At 37.8% G+C, this 22,077-nt stretch overlaps 2 protein-coding genes and 1 pseudogene across 2 annotated transcripts; 1 reads left to right on the top strand and 2 right to left on the bottom strand.

Annotated features, from left to right (window-relative positions):
- Nucleotides 1–1,109: 1,109 nt before the first annotated feature.
- Nucleotides 1,110–3,780, bottom strand: LOC113293911 (annotated as a pseudogene).
- Nucleotides 3,781–8,859: 5,079 nt separating this feature from the next.
- On the top strand, nucleotides 8,860–10,191 carry LOC113300482. Its single transcript, XM_026549685.1, has one exon. The coding sequence runs from the start codon at nucleotides 8,860–8,862 to the stop codon at nucleotides 10,189–10,191; it is 1,332 nt and encodes a 443-aa protein (XP_026405470.1).
- An 8,898-nt stretch (nucleotides 10,192–19,089) lies between these two features.
- Nucleotides 19,090–19,557, bottom strand: LOC113300478 (putative F-box protein At3g58860). The gene has a single exon (XM_026549681.1). The coding sequence runs from the start codon at nucleotides 19,555–19,557 to the stop codon at nucleotides 19,090–19,092; it is 468 nt and encodes a 155-aa protein (XP_026405466.1).
- Nucleotides 19,558–22,077: the final 2,520 nt, after the last annotated feature.

Raw genomic sequence — 22,077 nt, 5'->3', positions numbered from 1 at the left:
TCAGAACAGGATTACCTTCTTGTTCACTTTTTCTTGTTAGTGTGTCAGAAAGGACAAAAGTGTGATTCCTTCCCTGTGTATTGTTTCGTGTGCAATTTTTTGTAAACGGACGACAATGTTGGATTTAGATTTTTATGGATATATTTCTTCTTATGATTCCATATATGCAATAATTTTCATCTGCTGATAGTTCAGTTTTCAGATATCGCATTTACAGATCATCCACTGATATTTTTTTTTGACGGAAAAAGGTTACAATTTTATTGAAAATAAAAAAGAAGGTACAGAACAAGAGGCACACTAGGTGCACAAAGGCCTAAGCAAAAGCAAGGCATCACAAATAACAAAAAGGCAAAAAGCCTCACAACACATCACAAAAAAACACAAATAAATACACAGAGTGACCAACTATTTCTTCTTTTTTTTGCAGAAGTTCTCTTGCCCCTGCCTAGGTTCTCATTTTGCTGTTCTCCTTTCCAACCTAGCTTCGCAAGTTCTCTATCAGCCGCTGTGTTGTCGCTCTTCTGTTTTTCAACAATTTCACTAAAAATGTTTTTAGTTTCATCTTTTTTACTCCCCTGGACTCCAAGTAGTGCACTTACCTTCAAGAGATTCTCCACCTGTTGATTCTTTGGTATAGGTTGTCTAATAGATATATCCTCGAGAGGCTTCAATTTTCCAGTTCCTTCTTCATCACTTGAAGACCTCTCATTCTCCGTGTCCGTTCCAAATTCAGATTCTTCATTTGACTCTTCACAACTCTCCACTGTCACATTATACTCTATTTCATCCATTGGTTCACTGCCAAAGTTTTCTTCCCTGTTTCCAGAAGTTCCCACCATCAAACTAGCAGCTTCTCCTTCTTGATATTAGATATCAAATGGATTAAGATTACAGGTTGCTTCTTGCTTTGGTTTAATACCCTGTTTTTCCAAGTTCTTTCCCTTCTTGCATATGTCCAATGTTTTTCTAAGCTTTGAGACTCTGTCTCTACATTGCCAACTCTGTCAATATCATCCACTGATATTGACAGCATCATTCTTTTATCTGCAGGTTGAGTCTTGCTATGAGGTATTTCCTTGCACATGTTAAATCCATTTCCTCTTGTATGTATCAAATTATTTCTTAGTTTTACTACACTTATCAAACACATTTACATTCGGACACAGAAAACATGACATGACACCCGTTACTATACGTCGTTGCAGTCACTACTGTTTCCAACATATACCTTAAACTGGTGAGGACGTGGGGGTGCAGGAACTTCAAAACCGCCTTCTAGCATCTGCGTTACTTTCTTCATTGATGGTCGAAGTGATGGGTCATCTTGAACACACCAAATAGCTATCATCACCAGCCTCTCGAATCTCCTCATGTCGTTCATTACTTCCTCATCATTCTCTACTAAATCTTCTAGTTTCCCCTGGCTGAAGCAATCGTATGCCCATTCGGTGAGAATGGCTTTTCTCCCTTCTACTAGTAGCTCTAGTAAAACTCCCTTCCTGCAACATATGATTTCAAGGAGCATAACCCCGAAACTATAAACATCCACTTTAGCCGAGACTTGTGTGTTGTTTAACCACTCTGGTGCAACATATCCTCTAGTCCCTCTAATCCCTGTAGAAGTTTGAGTCTGGTTAGTCATTAAAAGTTTCGCCAATCCAAAGTCTGAAATTCTCGCAGTAAAATTGTCATCTAGTAATATGTTTTGAGGCTTGATATCACAATGGATGATTTGGGTGCTGCATTCTTCGTGCATATACATGAGGCCTCTTGATATACCAAATGAGATTTGCACTCGTCGATTCCATTCTGTTTTAGAAGTTCCGAAGAGATGATCTGCCAAACTTCTGTTACTCATGAACTCATATATTAAAAGTCTGTGTCGCCCCTCCTCGCAGAAACCGAGCAGTCGAACCAGATTCTTGTGATGTGTCTGACCTATTACATTGACTTCAGTTTTAAATTCCTTTTCGCCTTCTCGAAGCACCTTGTCTAACCTCTTCACTGCGACGGAGCCCATTTCGTCGATGAATCCTTTATACACGATGCCGAAAGCACCTCTTCCCAACTCTTCCTTAAACCCGTCAGTGGCTTCTTCAAGCTCTTGGTAAGTAAATATGCGAAGATTGGATCTCAAGACACTTGAAGTTTGTTTTTTTCTTCTCAACTTCTTGTCCATGAAGGAGAGCAACAGACAAAGGAGAGCACTGTGATATAAGGCTCTTGCTAAAAATATGAGGTTGAAAAATACTGAGGTTCCTAAAAGCGGTGATATTACCAGAATCAGCGTGGATCTATCTTTCTTTGGGCTTGAGATTGGAGGATTAGGATTTTGTTCTGGTGATGAAGCGTTATCCTTCCTGATTTTGATTAAAGCGTTTCCGTTCACAGAAACATCAAGCCTACCATTTGGGAGTGGCAGCTTCTTCTTCCAACAAGTTCCCTCTCTAAATAAAGCAACCGCACAGAGACAATCACTCAGGCATGAGCTTCTACAATCCTGTTCATTGTAACTCTCCAAACTTTCATAATCGGACATCGTCCAATCTACATTGTTCAATGCGTGCAGTTCGAATGAATCATTTTGCTTTCTTGTCTTTTCTTCCAAGCATCCTTGTAAAACGAAATTTGGTGTGCAATCACCAAATTTGTTATCTGGATCATTAAATTCAAACCCAGGCGGGCACTGACAAATAGGCCTTCCCTCCAAAGTGAGTTGGCAATAGCTATTATATCCACAAGCACCACTACCCAGTCTATCATTGAAACTCATACAAATGTTATCTGGTATGTATCGCTCTATACTCCAGAACTGCGCAAAAGCATCAGTGTTCTTTGGGTGAGAATACTGTGTGAAAACTCCATGGAAATCGAGTGTGGCTCTGTAATAGACATTGGTGGCTGGGGCGAGAGTACCCCACTGGACGAGATTTACGATGCTACCATTGTTGCTGACAATGTAAATATGGCCCGACTCATTGAAAACGAACTGCTTGATATCAGGGTTACTCTTAGATAATGCAGATAAATCATAGTATGGCTGGTACTTGTTTTCTGTCAGACTCGGAAACGCCATATAACGATCGTAGTAGTGATTGTCGCTTTGAGAACCATTATTCAGATAACTATAAAAGGAACTTTCTAGTTCATTCATAAAACACTGGGTGGAGGACCAAATTATTATCGTTGGGGATTCGGAGCCTAAACCTTCCTTTTGAGTATGTAGTATCGCTGGCACGTGAGTAAAGCTTATTATTCAATCTTTTCCTATCCAAGACCTGGGAAGGTAATATAGTATCCGTAGGAGGATTAAAGCTCTCCCACAAATAACCAGCAGAACTCTTACTACCCAGAACGAAATTCCCATTATCAAGCATGGCGGCATAAGTAGCCCCGCTTAGGTTCTCTCCGGCGGACCATATTTGTTTTCCTTGAAGATCGCTAAGAATTAGTTGACCAGCAATATTTAGCTCAACTTTCGATCCTTTCGGGATTTGTATATCTCCATTGTACTCAGTGCCATCAGTTGCAAACCAAACAACGGTTTCATCAGGTATTTTGGCATACCAGATTGCTAGTAAGAAACTATTGTCTGCAATTGGACGGAAGCCAAATGCAAAGTCGCCGTTTTGTGATGCCCATGTAGTGATGTCAACACCGGACGTTATAGACAAGCCCAGAGTTACATTTCTGTAAGTTTGAGCAATGGAGTATATTGGTAAAAGAAGAAGTACGAGTAGAAGAAGAAGATGATGGTTAATAATACTAGTAGGCATAAGTAACTCTTTCAGGATTTAGAGATCCTATTTTTGTAAGAGCATCCTGAACCCTCATTTATAGGTCGATAGCTGATTAGGCATCCGGGTAACTCGTTTTTGTCCATCTTTAGCTGTCCCTACGGAAAAAAAGGAAGACTTAAGAAGTCGCTGCATGGTTTTTTAGTGAATGCAGTTGATATCAGGAAATGTCTTAGTGGCCACCATACAAGACTTATCTCATTTTGATACATAACAAAACAAAAGATATATAGACACAACGTAGCTAGTACTCATACTTACCTAAAGAATAAGGCACTGCTAGGCTCCAAGTTATTGAGTATGCACACGTCAAGATGATTCAAATCGAAACCGAAAGTACACAGGAAAAGAGAGATTCGGACATGATGCAGGAAAAAAGATAATGCACGATTTGCAGCGAGACTCAAGAGAAACAGAAGGTAGACATCATCCTTAGCTAGACTTGAGAAACAGAAGAGAAACTAAGAACCTGGACATGGTTTCATGTCCCAAAGATGTACCTTCGTTGTTAGTACAAACCGGACACTTGGAGTTCTTGATATGTACTCGTCAAGTTGACCCACATAGAATTGGACGTATACAGAAAAACATAAATGGAGAACGGTTTTATTAGTCTTAAGCTCTTTACTGGTCAAGCTGCCCCGAGGAACAAGGCTGTGGTAGGCTCCAGACTTGACCCATCTAGAAGCAGCCCCGAACATTTTTTCTTGCTGCATCGGTCCCATTATAAGGACATCGCATTGTATTCGCATCTTTTTGTAGAAGTGGCAAAGGCTGCTGACTAATGTTATCGTCTGACTATTCACAACCATCAAAAGGGGCAGTTGAAAAGTCACATGGAGTAATGAAAGTTGCCTCTCATGAGTTACTCACTACTGCAGGTTAAAAGCCTACTTGCATTACTATTTCATTTGTATTTTGACGGGGAATGAATCACCTTTTTGCTCACATTTCTTGTTAATGTGTCGGAGAACACAAAAGGGTGATTCCTTCATGTACTGATTTTTGTAAATGGAAGACAATGTTGGATATAGATTTATGGATATGTTTCTTCTTATATATTCCCTCCGATTTTGGAGAAAGATAATTTCACTTCTTTATTTTATGAATATGTTTTTCTTAGTTTAGTGTAACTAATCACACACAGTTAGTACACGAGTTGAATACATAGTCATTACTAAAATTAACAACATTACTAACATTATTTGACCATCTAAAGCTTAAAATTTGCATTTAAAAAAATATGTATCTCAGTCGCATTAAAAAAATAATTGACACGATAGAAGGCGTGAATTACTAGTCTTAAACTCAAAATAATAATTAGACTCACCTTAAGAAAATCCGAAAAACTACTTAGGAAATTGAAACTTCACCTTACAACTTGTTCAAACCCTAGGATACATTAGATCCAACTCCATGATTTCATCATTCTTTTCAAACCCTGGAATAGATTTTGAAGTAGTTCCCCTTTCAATAATCAACACTTCAAGGATTCTGGAATTCTCCAAAAAATATTTAACCAATTTCAGCTCTTCTTTCAGCCCTTCAAACTTTCGAACTTTGATTGTCCTCAGATGTAGTAGCAAACAACGAGGCACTAAATTTGACGTGAAAGCATTCTCATCGACTATGTTACGGGAAAGCCCCTGAAACTATAATGATGTTACTGATGTAAGTTCAGCAAAATAAAAATAAAAAAATAGTTTGCACAACAATGTAAAACAAAGAAATTTTAACAAGTTGCTGAAATGATATCCCAACGATGACGAGTGATTCCAAGTTCGGAGTGGATTGTAGAAATTTGAGCATCGTGAAGAAATTCCGTTTCCAAATAAATCAAATTTTCAAAGGTAGGGACTCTGGCGGGGATGAAATTTACGAGACCAAGAATCTAATAACAAGAAATACAATTACAATGTGCAAATATAGATATCATGAGTCGGCAACGTGAAATTAAAGCTTGACACTCTTTTGAGATAACTTCATGAAAGAAACATCCAAAGTAAGGAACCATGCATACCTTCTTCCTACCGTAGTAACTCGATAATCGCAGGCGTTGTACACCAGAGAGCTTTGTGATAAACTCAGATAATGCTATCTTCTTCTCTGTTTGGATATTTTATGTTCCTAATGTCTTGGGGCATCAAGACAATTACATACCTGCTAATCCGATGTCCACTCCAGCTCATATTGTGCACCGGTTGGATTTTTCCAACCAAGAAAGACATGGGAAAGATTCTTTCTCTTTCGATTCGGCTTTCTTCTGCTCTGAGAAATGAAAGCTTGTATTATACTACGATGAAAGTATGAATTCTTGCACTGCTAATTTACTTTTGAGATGTGGCCTCACTAACGAGGAAAAAAATGACACCGTCTCTCTCCTCCATTCTCCAAAACCCTAGTTTCTTCATCCCTGTTAGTGATTAGGTCTCTAGTTCCATTCCCTTAGTTCCCTTAGTTCCATTCCCTTAGTTCCAATCCATTACATCTTTCTCTTATGGCTTCTGAACAACGTTTTATAACGATTGATCGGAAGTTTTTTAGATTTACCTGTAGTAAAATCATCCCATCTTCATCTATAACTCTTACAGAGTTTCATTCTCATGGTAGAATCTACGGATCCTTCACATGTAGTCTAGCTAATGATCTACAAAGATTACTTCATGAAGCTGCTATTAATGGGGATCTAGGAAAACAGGTTTGGAAACATGTAGACAATCAAAACTGGTTTACTGCTACCAAACAATGCAATGTCAACGGATACTATTTGCATATTCATCTCTCTAATCCAAATCCTAAAGCAAACTCTGTATCTTTTTTCATTCCATCTGGTCCGCGTTATGAGGGATGGTTTGCATTGTCTTCTGCTTTGGAATCCATTTTATCTTTCTCCACTTCCATCTCAAAACCTAAACCATCACCACAAGACCCTAAACCCTCACGGAACACAACCTTCATAAATCCAAATATAACTTATGCCCAATCTCTTTTTACTCAAAACAGAACCAAATCCTTTAATCATCCCAGTTTGTCTCCATCACCATTTCTTTGTGACAGATTTGCTGCACCTTGTTCTGTCAACATAAAAAATTCCAAATATGGGCAATTCATTCATCTTAATCATGATAAGAGTCACTTAGGCAGATGGGGTGATGCTTTTATTATCTCATCGCCATGCAAGGTTGTCTCTTGGACCAATATCGGAAAACTACTAGGTGATGAGTTACAAATCATGTCTGCGTATGATTTGTTTCCCATTAACTCAACACAGGCAATCTTTCATGTGGATGAGGCATTCTCACGGGATAATTGGGAATTTAAGTTTACAGCAAACAACATCACATATTCGGTTTTCCGATGGCACAATCAGATTTGGGGTTCCCCGGCAAAGCATTATTACGATTTCTATATTGAAGTTATTGGCATTCCATTTCAATTATGGTCCCTGAATATCTTTCATGCAGTTGGGAAAATATGTGGTGAGTTGCTTTACATTGATGCTGTGACTCTTCGGCTTCAAGATCTGAGAGCCATAAGATTGAAAGTTAGAAACAATAATGGAATTAATTCCATTCCCAGAGTGATCAAAATCTTTGCTGGAAAGCAGATGTTCCATGCTCATGTTCAGGTTACAGGAAAGTCTCCTCCTGTTGACAGTCACATGATTATTGATCCTCCAAGAATATCGGATACTACATTGTATACGGTATCAAATAATCCGGATATCTTGGAGGTGACTAGAGCTAAAAAAAAGAAAGATTCTTAGTAGTTCATGCACCGTGGCAGATACGTGCAAGATTTCACCTCAGTCAGTGAACAACTCAGCTGCTTTTTCGCAGAAGACTTCTTCTGTGAACAACTTAACCTCCGGTCATCGTGGCATACAGAAAAAGAAAAAGAAGAAGAAGTCTAAGAAGAATAAAAGATCGAAATCCAGGCCGGTTAAACAGATTTGGAAACAAATACGAAAGCTTGACTTGGATCCGTATAATTCTGGCAAATGTGATATGACTGGGAAGTTTGATGAACCAAAAACAAATAGTTCCGATGATGGGAGATCTGACATGGACGTTGATGAGGTAAGCCTGACATCTCATCCTATTACATCAGCAGCTTTTAAGATTACGATTGATGCTGACAACCCAGAGAATAGCCTTCAGCTTCTATTGCCATTCACCAAACCTACTTCTACAACCCTTCCAACTACACCTATATACCAGAAAGTTGATAGCCCTTTAACTAATCACCTGCAAGCCATCATTGAAAACTTGTACCAACACCCATACCCCTCCTTCACTCATACGGTTCCTAGTTCACCCTGCAACATCACCCTACAGCATAACCCTGTAACATCATTCAAACCTATTCAGAATCCACAATTTAATCATAACCCCATGCCTGTTAGTATGCCTCTCCCCTCGAAAACTAGGCTGCTGCCACATCAGTACTCTGTCCCATCTTGGATTGTTAAAGAAGTAAACCGACTGTTTGAATTTGGTGTACAACTTGGTATTAGTTTTCCTAGTCTTCCCAATCACTCAAGGAAATTTTTATTCTCAAAAGTTTCAGCCTCAGGACCCATACTCAAACCCATCCCTATTCTACCAATCAAAACACAAATTCATAAGGACTTTGCGGTACAGACTACAATATTGGTTGATGGAATTGCTGTTGTTTCTGTGCATGAAGAAAGACAAGCTGTGTTGCCAATTATGGGATTACAAGACTCTTTCATGGGAAGCATTAATGATGATGATACCTGCTGCTTTACAGATGCAAATTCTCCACTTTATCCACCGGGTTACGAACCAAATACCGAAAGCATTACAGATGAAGCTCGTTCATGTGTTAGCATGGATCCACAATCTGTCATACCCGCCAAACTGAAGAATGAACTCAAAAGATTGGGAGTTTCTGTGGAAGTAGTATCTTCACCTTCTGTCAGACCAAAAAGAGTATCTACTATCAAGGGAAAGTTTGATTTATTATGAGTCTTAAAATTCTTACATGGAATGTAAGGGGCTTAAACTCTTGCAATAGAAGAAGTGTGGTGCATAAAATGATTCAGCTGATCAGAGCTCCAATTATAATATTACAAGAAACAAAGATGATGCATTGCTCATCATGGGATATCAAACAGATCTGTGGTTACAAGAATATTGGGTGGACAATACAACATTCGGTAGGAAAATCCGGTGGCATGTTAATACTCTGGGATAGAGATTTTGTTGAAGTTGGTGATTCCCTGGTGGGTGATTATACCTTATCTATTCACTGCTCAAATAAATTCGACAACTTCCAATGGGTGCTCACTAATGTCTACGGTCCTAATAATCCGATCGAGAGGTCTGACTTCTGGATAGAGCTTGATAACGTTTGTCATTATTGGAATAATATTCCTTGGTGTATTGGTGGTGATTTCAATACAATAACCAAGTGTGATGAGAAAAAGCATTGCAGTAGGATTACAAGAAGTATGCTGAATTTCAACAAGTTTATTGTTGAACATGATCTCATTGACTTACCCCTAAAGGGGGCTAGATTCACATGGTCGAATGGTCAATCGAACCCAGTTATGTGTCGATTAGACAAGTTTCTTATTTCGCCTTCCTTCGAACAACACTTCCCGTTTGTCTCTCAATTAGCCAAAGCCAGACCTACCTCTGATCATATTCCTTTACTCCTAGATATCTCAGATCCTTCCTGGGGACCTAGTCCTTTTAGGTTTGAAGCCATGTGGTTTTTGGAGAATGGTTTCTTACAACTTTTGGAAGTTTGGTGCCTTTCCTTTTGTTTTGCAGGTACTCCTAGCACTGTGTTATGGTTGAAGCTACAAGCACTAAAGGAGAAATTAAAAGTATGGAACAAGGAAGTTTTTGGCCACACCAATACAAAGTTGAATGCTATCCTCTCTGAAATTCAAACCTTGGACGGTCTTGCTGAGAACAATATCCTTTCTGATGATGAATTGAGTGCACAGTTGCAACATAAATCCGACTTTGAGAAGATTTCTAAGATGGAAGAAATCTCGTGGAAAATCAAATCAAAGACTAAATGGCTTCAGGAAGGTGATAGGAACACTAGATTTTTCATCAGCAATGCTTCAGCTAGAAGAAGATACAACAGAATCAGGCAACTCTACATTGGTAATGATTTGGTGTCTGATAGAGGTCGGCTACAAACTCATATAGTGGACTATTATAAAACTCTCTTTACTGAAGAAGAAGTCATAAGACCTAATTTGGAAGGCATCGAGTTTGACAGTATTACTCCTATGGAGTCGGAAATTTTGGATGTTGATTTTTCTGAAGAAGAGGTTACACAGGCAATTCGTGATTTAGGCAGTGACAAGGCTCCGGGTCCTGATGGTTTCCCTGTTCTTTTTTTTTGAGAGGTGTTGGTTCTTTCTCAAGGATGATGTCATGGGAACTGTTAACGAATTTTGCACCAAAGGTAACATTAATTCTAAACATAATTCTACATTCATTACTCTTGTTCCAAAAAAGGATCATATTGAGACTATAAAAGATTGCAGACCTATTTGTCTTTTAACTAGTGTCTATAAGATTATTGCCAAGGTTTTGGCTAATAGGTTAAAACTTGTTATGGATAAGCTCATATCTCCAGTCCAGTGTGCTTATATAGAAGGTAGACAAATTGTTGATGGTACTTTGATTGCTACGGAATTAGTAGATTCTAGACTCAGGTCTGGGAATGCTGGAATTCTGTGCAAAATTGATCTAGAGAAAGCTTTTGACAGGGTTAATTGGTCCTACTTGGAATTTGTTCTAAACCAAATGGGTTTTAGCAGAAGATGGCGCAATTGGTTGAGGTTTTGTTATTCCACTTCTTCTTTCTCTGTACTTATTAATGGGTCCTCCTTCGGTTATTTCACTAGTACAAGAGGTGTTAGACAAGGTTGTCCGATTTCTCCTCTTTTGTTTAATATAACAATGGAAGGTTTCTCGAGATACATGGATAGGGCTGCTAATCAAAGTTTATTCAGTGGTTTTTCAGTTTCTCCAAACAGTATTACTGTTAATCACCTTCATTATGCTGATGATACTATTTTCTTTATAGATAATAGTAAGGAGGAGTTACGTAATTTGTTTTCAGCACTACAATGTTTCGAGTATATTGCTGGTTTGAAGGTCAATACTTCTAAAACCAGACTCGTAGCTGTTGGTGATGTACCAGATTTAACTGTCTGGGCTACTGAATTTGGTTGCTCAACAGATTCTCTACCCTTGGTATACTTAGGGTTGCCGCTTGGTGCAAAGCCTGGTTCTAAGACTATTTGGGATCCGATTCTTGAGAAGTTTGATGCTCGTCTATCTACTTGGAGAAGAATAAATTTATCTAGGGGAGGTAAGTTGGTACTTCTGAAAAGTATTTTATCTTCATTACCTACGCATTATTTCTCTCTGTTTAAGGCGCCAATTTCTATCATTAAAGCGCTTGAGAAAAAGATGCGTAATTTTTTGTGGGAATATAAAGAGGGTGCAAAAACATCACATTTAGTTCACTGGGACTTGGTTTAAGCTACAAAAGAAAGAGGCGGGTTGGGATTATGTAATCTGCGTTTAATGAATCTAGCCATGTTAGCTAAATGGGGGTGGAGATGTTGAGAAAAATAAACTTTGGTATAAGATAATAAAAGATAAATATGGTGCTGATTTCTCTTTTTGGTTACCGGGGAAAGTTTCACAATCTTACGGGGTTTCTTGTTGGCGTGTGATTGCTGACGCTGCGAGGTTAGTAGGAGAAAATTCTACCTTATTTTTGCATTCAGGGAGACAAATTTCTTTTTGGAATGTTGTCTGGTGTGGGTTGCTTCCATTAGCTACTGTCTCCCCTAATCTTTACAAGCTTTGTCGAAATAGAAATGCAAAAGTTTCTCAAATGATATCTGGTGACGGTAGATGGCAGTTCGACTTCAAACGTGTACTTTCTGGTGTTGAGGTTGATGAATACGCCTTACTACTTACGATCGTTGGTGATTCCCCGCCTATCCTTGATGGATTAACGGACACCAGGAGGTGGACCTTGCATTCTTCAGGTGTCTTTTATATTAAAACCCTATACTTGAAACTGGTTCTGCGGGTGTCGAAAATTTCCCACTTTTGTTCGTTTGGAAAACGTCGATCCCTCCTAAGGTAAATATATTCGTCTGGAGTTTGGTTCATGGGAAATTAAACACGAAGGATATGCTCTTATGCAAAGGAATGGCAGTAGATAACTTCTGTGCGCTTTGTGGTTGCAATGATGAGACACAAGATCACCTTTTTCTTCATTGCAGGGTTGCCTTCAGGGTGTGGTCACTACTACTCCCAAGTTCGTGTTGCACTTGGGTCACGCCAAGGAATATTAAGTCGCTGGCTAATTGTTGGTATCACCCGAATTTCACATCCAATGGAAATTACAACTGGAGCTTAATCCCAGCAGCTATATTCTGGTGTTTATGGACTGAAAGAAACAACCGCATATTCAATGTCAATCACGTCTACAAGACAGATGATGACCTAGGTACTGAGGCTAAAACCTTAATTCTCCTTTGGTCTTCTGCAGCAGGGAAAAGAGTTCATGTGAACTTCTCAAGTTCATTGACGACGGATTGGGAAAATTTATTCTTGTAACTAGTCTTGTTTTTTTTCTTTTGTGTTTCGCCTAGTCTGTTACTCCTTTTCTTTTAGTCTACTTGGGTAGAATTTTGTACATTCTTCATTTCTAATATATTTTCTCTTTTCCGATCAAAAAAAAAAATATACTACGATGAAAGTCCTCGAATTGGAAGCTTCTTTCTCTTCCAAAGCAAGAGTTTCCACATTAATTAGCTAATAGAAGGTGCAACAGTTACACTCTTATTTAGTTCAACGCATTGCGAGGAGAGAGTTAAAAAGTGGAAGTAGGTTCCTTGTTGAGTTGACTGGTCCACAGCTTCTTTGTGATCAAGGATCGCCATGAATCACTCTTTGCCCCGAGCTTCTCCCAATTATCTATGGTAATAGAATAGGATGGCTTGCTCTGACCAAGACTCCACTTTTGACTCCGTCGATGGAGCGTATGAATATCCTGGAATGTAGATAGACCAAAAGAGGGAATACGGAGATAGAAATAGGAATTATAGTACCATTGAAAGAAGGGGCATCTGTGGAAATATCTCTACTGGCGAACCATTTCAATAAGACGGGTGCTTTCGTGCCACAAAGGACGACTAATGAAAAAGAAAAAGTTCTGCAGTTGGACCATCTGTTCTATCCGAGAACAAAGCTTCTGGGATAGTCCATACTATAGTCAAGTTCTTGGGAATTGTAAGAACTCTTTCGCTCAATCTCAACGCTCAATATGATTTTTGGTCATAGATTACACTCTATCCGATGTATCTACTTATCGTATTCTTGCCCCTGCTCGGTAGTTCCGAAGAGAAAGAAATAACCAATCGATGAAGGAACATGAAACCATTTTGTTTCAATAGAGGTACGGGAAACGGTTAGGGGTAATGAAGTAGGTGAAGTCGTTGAATTTTGCAAGATGTTCCAACCATTGTTAGATGTAATTTCAAGAGACGAACGAGAATGAATGCCACACAGAAGAGTCAAGACCGGGCTCCCTAATAGAATGTTTAGCCGATCCATTTCGGGTCGATCGAATTGGTACAGAAGTTGCAACATAGGAAAACCACAAAAAACATAACGAGTCTCGAATCTACTGACCCAGTTCTGCTTGATGAAACGGATTCCCAACTATCAACTGAGCCAATTTCTCCTACTGAGGATCTAGGCCCAGTAACATTTGTTGGAACTTCAAGAAGAGTATACCTTAAAACATAGCTTGCTAGCATCAAAATCGGAGTTGTTGTCAAATGTATTTTGAAAGCATAAATCAGAATGAACTACAGATGGTAAGTTGTCCACAACCGAATCCAATGGTAACTAATCACAGTATTTGATGGACATTAGTTTTGGTGCATTAATCTTGAGGTCAAGAGACATCATACTGCTCGGCAAAAATATTAATTAGGGTAAAGTTCTTTAGTGCAGGAGCTGAAATACTTAAATGGTTTATCTTTTTGTTAAGAATTTTGTGTATCTTATTTCATATCTCATAGAAACTGATTACAAGGATATATATATATGTGCGACCTCATAATAAAGTCCTAATATAAACACATTCCATATCAGTCTCGGTTTCCTAGAATAAGTCTTTCCTAGTTTATCATCTAGAGTCCTAATATAAATACATTCCATATCAGTCTCAGACTTTCCTAGTTTTATGTTCTAAGAGACGTGTACATCTGAGACCTTCCTAATTAGTCTCAGATACAGTCTCAATACCCCCCTCAAGACGGAGCATGCAGGTCACAAATGCCCATCTTGGACAATAGACCATGAAACTGAGCTTTCCCCAACGACTTTGTGAATATATCCGCCAACTGTACTGTGGTAGGAGTATAAGAAGGTGAAATAATCTTCCTTATTATCGCATCCCTGACTAGATGACAGTCCACTTCAATGTGTTTCGTTCTTTCATGAAACACAGGGTTTTTCGCAATATATAACGCTGATTGACTATCACAAAGAAGACTCATTGCTTGTGTATGGTGAACTCCCAAATCTCGGAGTAATTGTTTCAACCATTTTAATTCACATGTAGCCGCCGCCATGGAACGATATTCTGCTTCAGCCGAGCTACGAGACACAGTTTGTTGCTTCTTAGTCTTCCAAGATACTGGTGAATCACCAAAAAGAACAAACCAACCCGTCAGTGAGCGTCTAGTTATAGGACAACTTGCCCAATCCGAATCACACCAACCTCTCAATTTGAAACTACTATCAGAGCGCAACAGAATTCCTTGTCCAGGATTCTTTTTCAAATATCTAACCACACGAAGTGCTGCTTCCCAATGCTCCAGTCTAGGTCGCTGCATAAACTGAGATAAGATATGCACTGAGTAAGCAAGATCTGGTCTGGTGACGGATAAATATATTAAACGCCCAACCAATCTTCTATATTTCTCTACATCACTAAGCAAATCTCCTGTTGCTAAGGAAAGACGATGATTTGTCTCCATAGGAAATTCTGCAGGTTTCGCACCCAATAAACCTGTTTCCATTATAATATCCAACGCATATTTTCTTTGGCATATGTAGAAACCCTTTTTACTACGTGCCACTTCCAATCCTAGGAAGTATTTCAACTTTCCTAAATCTTTCATCTTAAAACATTGACCCAAGTATGCTTTAAATTGTGTAAGCGCAACCAGATCATTTCCTGCAATAATCAAATATCAACATACACCAGCACATTAAGTTGCATCTTTCCCTTTAGCATAGTAAAGAGAGAATAATCTGAGTACGATTGCCGAAACCCATAATTCTTCAATGCAGTGGACAGCTTCGCAAACCAACACCGCGGTGCTTGTTTTAGTCCATACAATGATTTCTTCATCTTACACACCATATTAGGATTACCCTTAGCAAACCCAGGTGGTATTTTCATATATACTTCCTCTTCCAAATCTCCATGTAGGAATGCATTATGCACATCCATCTGATGCACATCCCATTGCTTAGCCGCAGCAACAGCAAAAAACATACGAACAGTTGTCATCTTTGCCACTGGTGCAAACGTTTCATTGTAATCCAAACCTTCAACTTGATGATTTCCAAAAATCACAAGTCTTGCTTTTAAACGTACCAAAGTACCATTTTCATCATATTTTTCCGTATATATCCACTTACTTACTAGAGCCTTCTTACCAGGTGGCAATTCGGTGAGATCCCATGTGCCTTGTTCTTCTAAGGCCCGTATTTCTTCCGCCATTGCTTTCCTCCAACCTGGATGTGTCATTGCCTCTCTGAAATTTTTCGGCTCAGACTTTGCAGACAATGCAGCAATATAATTTTTATGCATGTCAGAAAACCTGTCACAACTAACATAATATGTCAAAGGATAAGGTGTACCTGAGGATGATGACTGTGATGATTGAGAGTGAGATGGACTATTTTCTCGAATGGTGTGCGTCACAAAACCTTTCAGCCTACTTGATGGGATCTTCTGACGCTTGCCCTTACCCAAATCGTTGTTCACAGCAACGGTATCTGTGGGTTGTCCATCACCATTTACATCTGCCTTAATTTCTGATGCTGTAGACTTGTGCTTAACAGCGTTATCTTCAGCATATGTCGCAGTCTGTTCTGCTGCAGTTTCTGCAGATGTCGCAGTCTGTTCTTCTTCAGTTTCTGCAGATGTCACAGTTTGAACTGCAACATTTCCACCAGGCGCTGCAGTCTGTACAACGACATATGCATCTGTCTGTCGTTGTATTTCTGCACCTTCTTCTCCGCCAGCTGTTATTGAATCTCCATCATCACTCCATTCTTCACCAACACGATCTGTCTCATGTGTAGTGCCAGCAACATCAGTCGTTATATGAGTTCTAGTACCATCCAACTCGGTCTTATATGGAAATTGTGTCTCATAGAATTTTACATCTCTAGACACTATAAACCTTCTTGTGTCAAGATCATACACTTGCCATGCCTTCTTACTGAATGGATATCCTAGAAACACACACCTTCTTCCTCGACTAGCAAACTTATCTCCTTTGCTACTTTGATCATATACATAACACAAACATCCAAACATTTTTAACTGTTTATATAGAGGTGGTTTTCCAAACAATACTTCATATGGTGTTTTATTATTTAGGATAGGTGTAGGCGTACGATTGATCAAGTACGCCGCTGTCAATGCACACTCTCCCCAAAACCGTTTCGGCAAGCTTGCTTGAAATCTCAAATCCTGTGCCACATTCATTATATGTTGATGTTTTCTCTCAACTCTTCCATTCTGTTGTGGAGTACCTACACAAGACGTCTCAAAGACTATTCCACTAGTCTTAAAATACCCACGTAATGCATTAAATTCCGTTCCATTATCACTTCAAACAATTTTAATATCCTTGTTAAATTGACGCTTCACAAGAGCAACAAATTCACGAAATATTAATTCAACCTCTGTTTTATTCCGAATTAAATAAATCCAAACACCTCTTGAAAAATCATCAACTATTGTTAGAAAATATTGTGCTCCACATGATGAATGGATCTTATAAGGGCCCCATAAATCTATATGAACTAAATCAAAAATACAATTCAATTTACTCAAACTACTAGCAAAACTGCTTCTACGATGCTTTGCCCGGGGACAAATATCACAAGCATCCTTATTCTTCTTAATTAATCTACTCACACCTTGCAATTTCTGCAAAACTTTTTCTGAAGGATGTCCCATACGCTGATGCCACAACTCATATGAATCTTCATGCACAGCCATAACTTCAACATGCGGCACACCACAAAAAATATATAGTCCACCTTGTCTCTCAGCCACTCCAATCATCCTCCTCGTAGACCGGTCCTGTATAAGACATAATTTGTTAGTACATTGAATAATACAACTCATCTCATCAATAAGTTGTGTGACTGAAATTAGGTTACAGGTTATCTGTGGTACATAAAGCACGTTTTCAAGTTTCAATCCACCAGGGAGAATCACGGTTCCAATTTTCTCAGAGTATGCATATTTTCCATTAGGCAATCCAACTGAACATGCCCTAATGTCTCGTACACTTATCATGTTAAGAAGTTCATACGTAACATGATTTGTTGCACCTGTGTCAACAATCCAGGATGTTTTATTCTTTTTACCTTGTAGATGAGAACCAGACTTTCTTGAGTTTAAAAACTCCATCACCTCTTGAACTTGTGCTGCTGTAACTCCTACTAGACCCGTTCCATCAGTTGATGACGTACCAGCACTCTCCTTTGCTGCCGAAATATGCAGGTTATGAGCACGAAAAGGATTTCCTCCTTGTCCTCTACCTCCTCTTCCAGTACGTCCTCTTCCTCCAGTTCTTCCTCCTCTTCCATTCTTTGGTCTGTCTCCCCACCATTCTGGATATCCAATAATCTTAAAACATCCATCATCAGAGTGTCCTTGTCTGCTGCAAGTTTTGCAGTACTTGGTGGGATCATAAGCACTATTAAGTAGGCGTTGATCAGATTGCACCTTAAAAGCCATAACATTCTCTTGCATCTCTGTAGTCACAACTCCATCTCCAATTTTCAGGCGTTCTGAGTTCACAATTGTTTGATATGCAACATCCACAGACGGCAATGGTTCTCTTGCAAGCAACTGTTCGCGCAAAGAGCTGTATACAGAATCTAACCCAATCAGAAAATAATGCAATAAATCTTCTTCTCTCAACAAACTTACCTGAGATGCAATATTACAAGTGCACTTTCCACACTTGCATTGGGGTATCTTCATATAAGTCACCATCTCATCCCATATTTTGTTCAATCTTCCAAAATATATAGCAACTTCCTCCGTTTTCTTCTGTTTGCAGTCACTTAAAGATGCTTTTAGTTGGCATATTCTTGTTCCACTAACAACGCAAAATCTTCTCTTCAAGTGTGCCCATAATAGACTTGCATCCTCATAATCTCCCAGAGTTGATCTCACTGATAACTCCAGCGTGTTACTGATCCATGAGACCAGCATTGATTGCACTGCTATCCATTCTTCTAACTGATTCGGATCTTCAGGTCTTGTAACTGTTCCATCAATAAAACCAAATTTTCTTTTGGCTATTAACGATCTTCTTATGGCTCTAGCCCATTCATCATAATTATTTCCTCTCAAACTTATTGGCGTGATGATATTTCCTGGTCCATCACTCGAACCTAGGTAATATACAGGGTTCTTCTTTTGTACATCATATTCCACCGTCTTTCCTTTGGATGATTCAATTTCGTTAACCATCTTTAGTAGTTTTTTTTTTTTTTTTTTTTTTTTTTAGGTTTCGAAACTGGCTCTTGATGCCATGTTAAGAATTTTGTGTATCTTATTTCACATGTCATAGAAACTGATTACAAGGATATATATATATGTGCGACCTCATAATAGAGTCCTAATATAAACACATTCCATATCAGTCTCGGTTTCCTAGAATAAGTCTTTCCTAATTTATCATCTAGAGTCCTAATATAAATACATTCCATATCAGTCTCACACTTTCCTAGTTTTATGTTCTAAGAGACGTGTACATCTGAGACCTTCCTAATTAGTCTCAGATACAGTCTCAATACTTGTCCCAAAAACAATCGGCCAAACATAAATCTTCAAGAAGAGGGCAGCTTGAAAAAAGTCGTTGAACTGATATCCCCTCTTGAAAAACTATACCTGAAAGCCGTAGGATTCTAAGTCTAGGAAAAGAAATTGACTATGGAACACTTAGCATGGTCTCGTAATAATCATTATCATCTGGGAAATGGATATCCAATTTAATCAATGATTCAGAAGTGAAGAGGCTGTCGGGTAACGTGTCTTCTGGATAGCCCATGGAAACAAAGACCTCTTCGACCTTACATTTTACTGCAGTAGCAATCCATTCCTTTTCTCGTACTGGATCAAAGTGGCCATTTTCACGGTCATATACGAGACGAAATTTGTGTACGGGTGACATGTTGGGAAGGATTAATAGTCTGTCCACAAAATCCATAAACCTCTCCGTCTTCCCTTCATCATCAGAAGTATATTCCTTGCAATCACTAAAATCAAGAGTTGGTACATGTATCCTGAGATTTTTCCATCTTTTAGACAACACAGTAGTCGAAACAACGAATTTAGTTGGAAGAAAAGAGAGTACATGTTGAATCAGGAAATCTGGTAATTCACTAATCCTATCCATGTTGTTATTTCTAAAAAACAAAATACGATGAATTTACTGTTAGATAGCAGCGATAAATAAATTATGATCAAACTTATCAGATACTTCAATTTTAATAAATAAAGTGATACCCTAACAAATTTGACACAAGAAAAATCAAACCAAGTTTGAAATAAAATCTAATTAAGTGTGGGAGAATTTTAAGTTTGAGAAGAAGTACTTCAATTGTAAATCAAAGAGCCTCGAACAGAGGTGGTTTTATGGGTTTTATTGTTTCAAGTTAAGGTCGGTCAGTTTGGTTTTGGAAACCGAATTTAAGTATTATAGGGATAAATCTTATTTGAAATAATCATTTGGTCCTTTTTTAGGTGGTCCTAGTCTATTAACAAAATGGGATTTCGGTCTGGTTTTTATTTATTCAGAAATATTAAATTATCTAATTTATTATTTCTCTCTCTTAATTTCTTTTTCCCTCACGTGTAGTTTTTTTATTTTATTTTATTTTCTCTACTAATTTATCTCTTCTTAACATTAATAGATAAAAACTTAAAAATAAAATATCCCTCAAAATATAAGTGGAAAATTAATACTCCCTCTGTTCAATTTTAAATGACCTTTTAGGATTATTTTTTTGTTCCCCAATACTTGAAGGTTTTTGTATTTTCCCACAAAACTACCAATTACACCCTTATATATTGTCTTGGAACTATAAGTTTTTTTTTAAAATGCACTAATACCAATTAATGTTTGAAGACTTTTCTCAAGGGTATAGATGGAAAATCTTCATATCTCTCTCCATTTCTTAATCTACGAGAAAACCCAAAAAAAAATCATCTAAATTGGAGCAGAGGGAGTAAATTTTATATATTCGGAAAGGTCTCGACGAGATCTACACAACGATTAATCATATGTTTCAGAATTTTAATTTTTTTCGGTATAATAGTAGTTCATATCCGAAAATGAACACTATTTTTGAACATGGTAGTTCATTATAGTTATAGCAGTTCATTTCGTAGAATGAACTCGTATATACTAGCAATTTATTTGTAGAATAAACTCATAATAATAGTTTTGAAGAATGAAGTCGCAATGGTAGTTCATTATTATAGGTCATATTGTAGAATGAACTCGTGATAGATGTTCTTATTTTCGAATGAACTAATAATGGTTGTTCATATTATAGGATTGATAATGCATGTTGTAAAATGAACTCGTAATGACAATTAAGATTGGTAGTTCATATTGTAGAATGAACTCGTAATAGTTGTTCATTATGATAGTTCATATTATAAAATGAACTCGTAAACGATAATTCATATTGTAGAATGAACCCGTGATAGGTGTTCATATTGTAGAATGAAGTTATAATAATAGTTCATTATACCAGTTCATTTTGTAGAATGAATTGGTATGGTAATTCATTTTATAGCTAAAAAATAAGACAAAAATTAAAAGCTTCGAAATATAGCGACAATGGTACTTGTTGGAAAACTCTCGTCGACGGCTTTCCGAAGACATCAAATTTATCATTTTTGGACATAAAATAAGTAAATAAATAAAATTTATTTATTTTTATTAAGAGAGAGAAAAAAGAGTAAAAAGCGCATTTTTGTCAGTATTAAAGGACTGTGACATCATTAATGACATCATCCCGCGTGCGTATTGTCCACCCTGATACCAAACAATAATTTCTAGGACCAAACAACAATATATATTTTTGAAAAGGACCAAATAAACAGTTGACTGAGTCAACAAGACCAAACTAACTCGATTATATTATTTCTAGGACCATATAGTATTTCTTGTGCCTAAATCCTAGGAACATGAGAGCTAAGTTAACGAAATTTATTCCTAAAGTCTATGTTCCTGGGAGACAAGTTAGGAAACCCTGAACTTGGGTAAGTAATATATCTCTTATATATATATATATTAGGCCTTTATCCCATACGGTAACGGCACGGATCTTTGTATATCCTATCATTTTTAGGAGCCATCCAAAAGGAATTAGGGGCTAACAATAAGACAAAATAGGATCACCCAAATCTAAATTGAGTTCACCCTTTATGCTTTTTTTTTCGTAATAGCAAAATTGCCCTTCCACAATTGGTAGTTTAACTACAATCGGTAGTAAAAGTGTGTAATTTAACGTCCGAATGTATTCAATTTTCGAATTTTAGCACTACCATAATCGGTAGTAAATTTAACTTCCGAATATATATTCGCCCCCAAATGAGATTTTACCAAAATCCTAAAATTTTCGAACTTTGGTACTACCATAATCGGTAGTAAAGTGTGTTACTTTAACTTCCGAATGTATTAAATTTTCGAATTTTAGCAGTACCATAATCGGTAGTAAATTTAACTTCCGAATGTATATTGGCCCCAAAATGAGATTTTGCCAAAATCCTAAAATTTTCGAACTTTGATACTACCATAATCAGTAGTAAAGTGTGTTACTTTAACCTACGAATATACTCAATTTTCGAATATTAGTACTACCATAATCGGTTGTAAATTTAACTTCCGGATGTACATTGGCCC

Source organism: Papaver somniferum, chromosome 7 (genome assembly GCF_003573695.1).
Source record: "Papaver somniferum cultivar HN1 chromosome 7, ASM357369v1, whole genome shotgun sequence".
Classification (NCBI taxonomy): Eukaryota; Viridiplantae; Streptophyta; class Magnoliopsida; order Ranunculales; family Papaveraceae; genus Papaver; species Papaver somniferum.
Note: the sequence above shows the minus strand (reverse complement) of the source record. Positions and strands in the feature narration are given on the sequence as shown.